At 33.7% G+C, this 8,330-nt stretch overlaps 1 protein-coding gene across 5 annotated transcripts; it reads left to right on the forward strand.

Annotated features, from left to right (window-relative positions):
• Window positions 1-4,524: 4,524 nt before the first annotated feature.
• LOC141044776 (uncharacterized) lies at window positions 4,525-8,330 on the forward strand. 5 transcript variants are annotated; one of them, XR_016499934.1, is made up of 7 exons: window positions 4,525-4,628; window positions 4,898-4,975; window positions 5,565-6,233; window positions 6,492-6,625; window positions 6,854-7,136; window positions 7,457-7,596; window positions 8,138-8,330. XR_016499934.1 is itself a non-coding variant. In XM_073530290.2 (6 exons), exons 3-6 carry the CDS (start codon window positions 6,608-6,610, stop codon window positions 8,156-8,158), a joined length of 264 nt encoding a protein of 87 aa, XP_073386391.1. In that variant the 5' UTR covers window positions 4,648-4,975; window positions 6,017-6,233; window positions 6,492-6,607; the 3' UTR covers window positions 8,159-8,330. The 5 variants fall into 5 exon arrangements, 4 of the variants coding, with proteins under 4 accessions (XP_073386391.1, XP_073386393.1, XP_073386392.1 ...); XM_073530290.2 differs by lacking the exon at window positions 4,525-4,628 and having other exon boundaries at window positions 4,648-4,975; window positions 6,017-6,233; window positions 7,055-7,136; window positions 7,454-7,596; XM_073530292.2 differs by lacking the exon at window positions 4,525-4,628 and having other exon boundaries at window positions 4,648-4,975; window positions 6,017-6,233; window positions 7,055-7,136.

Below are 8,330 nucleotides of genomic sequence, written 5' to 3' on the forward strand. Positions count from 1 at the left end.
TTCTTGATAATGTGTATCGATATCATGGACTACTAGATGATATCGTATCAGATCAAGGAACCCAGTTCGTATCAAAGTTTTGTAGATCTCTCTTTGAGATACTCAAGGTGGATATCAAGCTTTCTTCGGCTTTTCATCCTCAAATTGATGGCCAAACGGAACGGATGAACCGAGTCTTGCAACAATATTTATGATGCTGCATCAACTACTAGCAAGATGATTGGATCGCATATTTGTCGCTAGTCGAGTTTACATATAACAACACCCTCCATGCGTTGACTCAATATATACCATTTTTTTCCAACTATGGGTATCATCCAAAGCTTGATTTATTGAGTCCGTCAACAAATAACAATCCAACAGCTGAAGGATTTACGAAGCAAATATCAGAGCTTCAAACTACGTTGAAGCTTCAATTACAAACCGCTCAAGAATCCTACAAGGCGTCTGTAGATAGATTTCAGAATCAAGCACCTACTTTCAAAATTAGAGATAAAGCATGGCTTCTTCGACGAAATATCAAGACCAAGCAACCATGTGATAAGTTTGACTATCGAAGATTGGGACTATTTATCATCCATAAGCAAATCAATCCAGTAGCATACCATCTGGAATTACCAGCTTCTATGAAGGTACATCCAGTCTTTCATGTTTCTTTGTTGGAGCCTTATCAAGAGTCATCTTTTCTTGAAAGAGTGTAGTGTCTGCCAACTAGTATTGAGATCAAGAACTACAAGGAATACGAGGTCGAAAAGGTATTGGATTCACGACGAAGGTGGGATAAGTTGGAGTATCTTGTTGATTGGTCTGGATACAATATTAATGAGCGAACGTGAGAGCCAGCTGAAAATCTCGCTAATGCGCCACAAAAAGTATAAGAATTTCATCAACAACATCATCATAAACATTAGCCATTTGACTATAGCTTCCTTCTGAAGCTTGCTCACCCAAGAATATAAGAAAGGAGGAGAGTACCATCCAAATTCGTAGTTGATGTAGTTATTTTCTCCAAGATAAAGTAGAATTTTTTCAATAGCCATAGTTTAGTCTTCTTATATGAATAGCTAAGAGATAGATACTATGTCAGTCAGATTATCTCAACCGACTAGCTCACGAAGGCGACCCCAAGATGAAGAACTGCCTACACCACGACGACGACGAAGGATACCGAGTAACCAATTACTGGTGATTGTATTTGAGTTCGAACCTAGTTACGATGGTCAGCCTGAAGACATGTTTGCAGGACAATTTCACAATGAGGACACGGAAGTTCATGCTTGGTCAGAAGTTAAAGGCGTGGGCCACTATCGTTGGCTTCAAGGGTCGATGAACCACTTGCCTCGTGAACAACAGTTGGAGTTCATAGCAGACGTTATGCAATAGATCTTCATTTTCTTACGTTGGTATTGATTAACAACAACATTGCTTCTCAGAGACCTCGAAGCTAAAGGAGGGGGTGATGTTAGGAATATAGTCCTTAGAACCTTCTAGAGACAAGTTTCTAGAATCTTCTAGAAGCAAGTCTTTGGAACCTTCTAGAAGCTTCCTAGTTGATGGAAGTTGCTTGAGAAGCTTCCTAAATAGGAGTATATATTAGAATCGAGGATGAAGAGTTCTTCAGTCTCGACAACACATCTCTTGGAGCTCTAGCTCACCTCTTTGGTATTGTTCTTGTATTCATCTGATTAATCTAATTCTTGTCAATTCTTCTTGAACTTCTTGTTAGATCTCGTGCATGTATTTTTGTGTCCGTGACACTTAATTACTTTAATTGGTTTATTCTTAGATAATAAACTTTTTGACATGTAGTTGTTTTTCGACAGTAATGTATTTCAAAAATCAAATAGACTAAATTTTAATATTTTTTTGTTGAAAATGTTTACCTTAAATATTTTGTAATACCATCTCTATTTGATAATAGAATTTTTTTTAAATATATTTCGATAGAGGCATATAAAATATAAAATTTCATGTTATAAATTTATTGGTAAATTCTTTATATTTTTTAATCTAATGGAATCAAATTGATTTGTCATAAACTGTAAATTTTAAAAAATAGAGATTTTCAATATGTTATTTAGTAGCAAAATTATTATATAAATTCATGAATAGTTTATTTTTAATATATATATATATATATATATATATATATATATATATATTTGTATATATATATAAGTTGCTTTATCATTGATTTCTTCAAAATAAACAACATACATAATTCTAAAAAATAATTTTGATGTATTATCTCTTCAATTATATTATATTTTATTTTAAAGTTTTTCATTACTGTCATCTCTTTTGGTGTAAGTTATTATAAATTATTTTTGTAAACTACAAAAATATTTATTCTTTATGAAATAACTTGTGCATAATTCTATCAAATAATTTATTTATGGTTTTTGTTTATTTAGTATCTTTATACTTAAAAATGTTGAATATTCAAGATAATTATAAGAGTCACGTTTTATTATTTGGATAATGTCACTTAAAAAGATAAAATAAGAATACACATGTCAAAAATAAAACTAAATAATTTCTTTATATTTTTTTATACAATACTTTATATACAAATTTTTAAAAATAATTTAATAATTGGTTCCTTGAGATTATTATATTCATTTTTTTATTTTTTTATTTTTTAATTTTATTTCCATAGTTTTGGAGTTTAAAAAGTTTTATGGTTAAAAAAATGTTTCAATCTAATTTTCTTTTTTGATAATTCCTCTAAAAACCTCAAAAACTTTTCTTTTTAAAATTTTGAAGATCTAGAAGTGTTGTTCTTTTGATAATATCAATTTTAAACTCTATAATATGGATATTATATTTTAATCTTATCATAATATCATGAAAATATATTTAACATATATATATATATATATATATGTTATTTTTCTTTGTATAATTTTGTTTGTTTCTATTTTATTTTTATATTTTATTTTCTCAATTTATACTAAAGATTCAATTGAAATACTAAATATATCATTATAAATATTCATATATATAGATATATATATATATATATATATATATATTTACTTTTATTTTAAATCTCTTCATTAAATAAATAAAAATATAAAAAGTCTTTTCTTGCAAATGAAGTAGATAATGATATGTTGATTGTAGACAAAAGATACTTATACAACCTTGTTTAAAATTTACTACTTAGATTAGTAATTTTAATTTTATAATTATCATAATTTTTTATTTATAAAAATTACTCTACTATATTATTTTCTAATTTCTAAAGTGAATTTAAAAAATAATGCTATAATTTATTTTTATAAATTCTATCTTTTTACTACCTATCACAATCCCAATTCCAAATTTTATCATTGTTACATAAAATTTGAAGTACTTTGTCCAAATATAATGTTTGTAAGGAAAAGATCCACATATACATGTATAATATGTACAAGTAAAACACTTTGAACACATATGATGTGAGAAGTAAGTATTAATTTATTGTGTATTCAAAAAATAAAATAAATTACATGAAGTATTTCTGAATAATGTTAATTGGTCATACATATATTTTCTTGAATAAATACAACATGTACAATGCATATATTAATATAAATGAGGTATTATTCACCCTTTGTAATAAAATTTGAAAACAATAAGTTTAAAATTTTAAATTTTTGGTTTTTTCTTACAAAATACACAATTTCCTACGCACTTTAAAATATTTCTTGAATTGTTTCTCCAACAAAATGTTTGTTTTGTTTTATCTTTTTTATTCTTTATTCTTTTAAAACATCTTATTTAAATCATTTACTATAATTGTTTTACGGTAAGTGTTTCATTAACTTCTATTAGAAATGTTTCTTTCTGTTGAACAATAAGTACAAAAAAGAAAAAAGAAAAATGTAGTGTAAAATTACCCATGTTAGATTATTTAGACTATTCTACTAAACAGCAAGCAACCAAACTTTGTTTTAATTAACAGTTATCTATGTCATTTATTTAAAAGATAGCCACAATGTCACAATAGCTTAGTTATTTTCAAATTTTACAAAATCTCAACGAACTATTCTTACTAAGCATCAAACTAAAAGAGATTTATTACAGTGCTAAACAGCCAAATTATCCTGAAAAAGATAAAAAAAAATCACTCAAACATACTCACAGTCCATTGTGAATTCAGCCAACTTGTTCTCTAAAATTAATATTTTTTTCTTTGAAAGCATCAGTTAATATTTAAATATTAATAATTTTATATATTTTTATGGATTTAAGTTTATTTATTGAAAAAAAAATTGTGACTAAGAAACAAGCAAGTGGAGGCTTTTGAAAAGAAAAAAACATTATTGTCCAAGACCTAATTTTTTGCTGTGGAAGCTTCTGGAGCTCTAAAATAGCGTTCCGAAGGTGAAGAGCCTCCCTTTTCCGAGTCCGGCCATACTCCTGACTACCCGGAACCCACACCTGGGACCCCTAATCCCGCGCCCCTTAACCAAAACCCACCTGCTTACCATCTGGCCGTTGGTAAAGCCGACGGCCTGGATCTTCGGCTTGATTTTTACATGCACTTTGAGCGTTTTACCTTGTTCTTCACACCGAAGGATCAATTCACTTGCTCGCACCGTCGGATCAGAAGCCTCAATTTTGCAGCTCTAGTTTTGCAGGTGAGAGTCTGTGGATTAGAGCTTCTCTTAATGAGCTTCACAACGAAGTCTTTGGGGCGAGATTTAGTTCTAAGAGTGCTTGATTTGAGAGCTCATTGCTGCTGGAATAGTTGATTGAGTGGATGGGATGGGGTGTTAAGAGAGAACTGGGCCGGTTGAGGTCTAGGGTTTAATTTGGCTGTTTTGGCTGATGATGGAGCTGGATCGCTCTGGAGTTGTGATGTGAGACATGATTTGATGATGTGTTTGTGCATGTCGGGACAATGCAGGCGATTGCAGTGGCAAGTGCCTTGAAGGTGTGAGGTGGAGGTTTGCTGGTGTTGGTTTTTGTTTGGGAAATTGTGAAGGTGAGGATCATGGAGTTTTTTTTCCTTTTTCGACGAGCAATGTCAAGGGGTGCGGAATCGTAGGGACTTTTGTGACTTGTAATGTTAGACTGTGATTGCTGGGTATGCGTGTAGTGTTTAGAGCTGCGTGGATGTGAAGATTGTTTTGAGTAAGTGGTGTAGATTGGTGGCTAAGTTGTGAGATAGATCAGCTGTTGGGTGGTTTCAATTGCAAGCTCCCATTGTTCCTGCGGGTGCACATATGGTCATGGGCATCTTTTTGCGCCGATTGTGTATATTTTATGAGAAATTTCACGTGGAAAGCTTGTGATGTGTGTTGCAATCGAACGCTTTGGACTGCAGTAATAAGTCATATTTTACCATTACAAGCCCATTCCCAACATCTTCTACGTCACTTAGTTTGAAATTCTCCAAGACATTTTGTTTTCGAACCCAAGTAACCAAGACCTTTACGGTTATGGTCATTGTTGTAATAGACTGATTGTTGTTAATAATTGTGTGCTCAATACCGTCGTCACATTGCTCCTTTTCGTGGCTGGAAGAATTTCTAGCTGCTAATATGGAAACAGTTGGTTAATCAATTGATCAGATCATCTGTGGGCAAACGGGATTGTTCTTCTGAGGAAAGTTAGATGCTGGGGCTCTGAAGATGAAGTGACCATAAAGTATGACGTGATGATAAGGAAGAAGAAGGCAAACCTGGTTGTCTGCTATCTGCTAAATACCTTAAGTCACAAACATCCTCGATCAAATGCAATTACTGATACCAGCGTACTTGGATTGTTCCAAATGCGACACCCGAGTGTGCTTACGGACAGGCGCATGCATTTCATCGTAACAGCTTTTATCTGATAATGTTACATGAGCGAAAATACTGACGGGACTCAGTATTGAAATTCGAACTTACTAAAGCTTACAAAGTTTAGCGTCTGAAGTTAGAAAGTCCCTATGTTCTGTTTGCTATGGAGGAAGAGGGGACGGTGCTTCATCTGTTCAGGTCATTGCAGTCCACTTATATATTTTTAAAATGCGTTTAAACAGTTGTTCAAGAAGCTGGTGTTTCGTTAATGAAGTTGAAGTATGACGAAAGAGAAAGGGCAGCCTCAAGCCTATGGAGATGAATATTACTGGGACAATAGGTACAGTCAAGACGTTGGTTCGTTCGATTGGTACCAGCGGTATGCTGGTTTGGCACCTCTTATCAAAATGTACATGCCCTAGACAAACCATCTACTGATGGTTGGCTGCGGAAATGCAGGTTTGTGTCGACCCAAGTTACTCGTTCTCTCTGTGAAGACTTTCTAGTGCAAATTGGTACTGTGGTATGGTGCTGAAGTCGTCTTGTTGTGGCTAGTGTTTCTGTGTACTCAAGAATCTGCTAGTAGTTGTTTCGGGAGCATCAATATTCCGAAGTGTCTTTAGGGTAAATTGCTTCCTTACTAAGCGATGCCGGATCACGAATTTAGCTGGTCTCGGATTTCTTTTGTTTTTAAATATTCTTATAGGCAGGTTTTAGCTTTGTGGTTGTGGGAACAGTCATATCAAAGGACATGGTAAACGACGGCTATCAAACTATTATAAATATCGACATCTCTCAGGTTGTGATTGACGCAATGATAGAGAAGTACAAGGATGTGCCACAGCTTCAATGTAATTTTCGATTCTACCTTCTGAACTTGTGTTCCGAGTGTTGTTGTGACCTGATGCGGCACCTTTGGATTTTCATAAGTACTGTTGTTTAGCTTGTGACATAAGATCAGGCAAGTGGAAAGTTTCCTATGCTCAAGGGAGCTGTATCATTTTAATATGTTCGTTCTAAAAGTTGATGCAATTTACGAGGGCGCTCATTTGTTGCATGTTTGGTTCTTGTGTCTTCAGACCAGCGGATGGATGTTCGATCATTATAAACTTTTTCCCTTCTTCTATGTGGGTTGTGTCGCATTGCATTGTTTGATATAAAGTGTTTGACTGTATTAATGCATTATTTTTACATAGTGTAACTTCCTGTGGAAGTTATGCGCTCTAAGTTGCATCTGTCAGTTCGTTGTACTTTATCTTTGACTTGGTTCCCTTAAGCAGATTACATATGGTGATCCTCGTGTGCGGATACCGCATCTGAAGTCCGAGTTAGCTCCTTGGGAGATCAGACTGCATGTAATACGTATGTGGAGTATTCTGTCTTAATTGCACTCGTAATTTTTTTGAATAAAGGCAGAGAGAGGGAACGAAAATTTAATATATAGTTCTCTTATCAAGATGCAGAAAATAATACTTAGGTTATTTTTTTTCAGAAAAATGCAGAGATAGATAAAAGTGCAGAGAAAAAGTGCAATATGTTCCCTACAGATATACATTGGTCAATTTCTTGGAGCCATAATACAGCTGAAGAAGCTTGTATATTGGCATTATGTTTGTCAGTCATGTTTGTTTGTAAAAGCATTGATTCACACTTCTTGCGGATCATGATTTATGTCGAAGCAGCAAGACCTGGTTCGAAGCGAGCGCTCGAAGGTACCGCTCGACCCATCACCGAACCCGTACTTCTTGGGGAAGACATGACATTGGGTCCTACATTCAACCTTGAAGATCCTGACTTGCATTATGTATATGTTTGTATTAAGGTAAGTACATCATAAATTCTCGTACACATTCAGTGTCTACTTTGAGACGCTGTCGTGTTTGCAAATGAAATGTTGTCAGAGTCGGATTTTTGTGAAAGCTTGAATTTATTTAATTCGGGTCAGGAGAGGACAAGCCGTATTAAGAAAGAGAGATAATACTTGGATCTTTGATGGACTAAAGCTGTAATTGGAGTTCTAGTTTTATTTATAAATAATTACATAAGAAGAACCACTCCAACAGATTTCCATTTTAAGAGGGTCTTACAAAAAGGGCGTTACAAAAGAAACAACTTATGCAGCGTCTTTCATTGATGAATTGAAACTCTGACAACAAGTACTTGCAGTTTATTCACTTAACTACGAGGAGTCAGTTTAAAAGTATGCCAAATTTTCATCAACTGTGATAGAATCAATGAGTGATTTTAATCCAGCGAACTGGCTTTGTTGTGGAATTTGTGCTTTGTTAATATGATATGGTGTTTGTAAGAGGCAGTTACATATGGAGAATTCATCTAACACTTTATTGTCTTTTATTTGGCAGAAGGGTGGAAAACCAATTTAAATGCAGTTGTGTGATGCCAAGTGTGAAGTTAAATTATGAACCAGGAGTTAAGTGACTTAAAAGAATTTCACTTCAAGGGTAGTAAGCAGCGTTGTATAACCTTTTAGAATTATGGAAGCTAGATGTGACTTCGTTGTATCGTGGGTAATTCATCAACAAGTCCAACGCGTCA

This window comes from Physcomitrium patens, chromosome 22, assembly GCF_059467195.1.
Source record: "Physcomitrium patens ecotype Gransden chromosome 22, ASM5946719v1, whole genome shotgun sequence".
In the NCBI taxonomy this organism is placed as follows: Eukaryota; Viridiplantae; Streptophyta; class Bryopsida; order Funariales; family Funariaceae; genus Physcomitrium; species Physcomitrium patens.

Bases quoted from the DNA above. Each gene is read 5' to 3' on its own strand.
- LOC141044776 (XM_073530289.2), top strand. From the start codon at position 7,309: ATGTTCCCTACAGATATACATTGGTCAATTTCTTGGAGCCATAATACA. The intron at 7,597-8,137 runs GTAAGTACATCA...TTTATTTGGCAG, and splicing joins ATGTATATGTTTGTATTAAG to AAGGGTGGAAAACCAATTTA.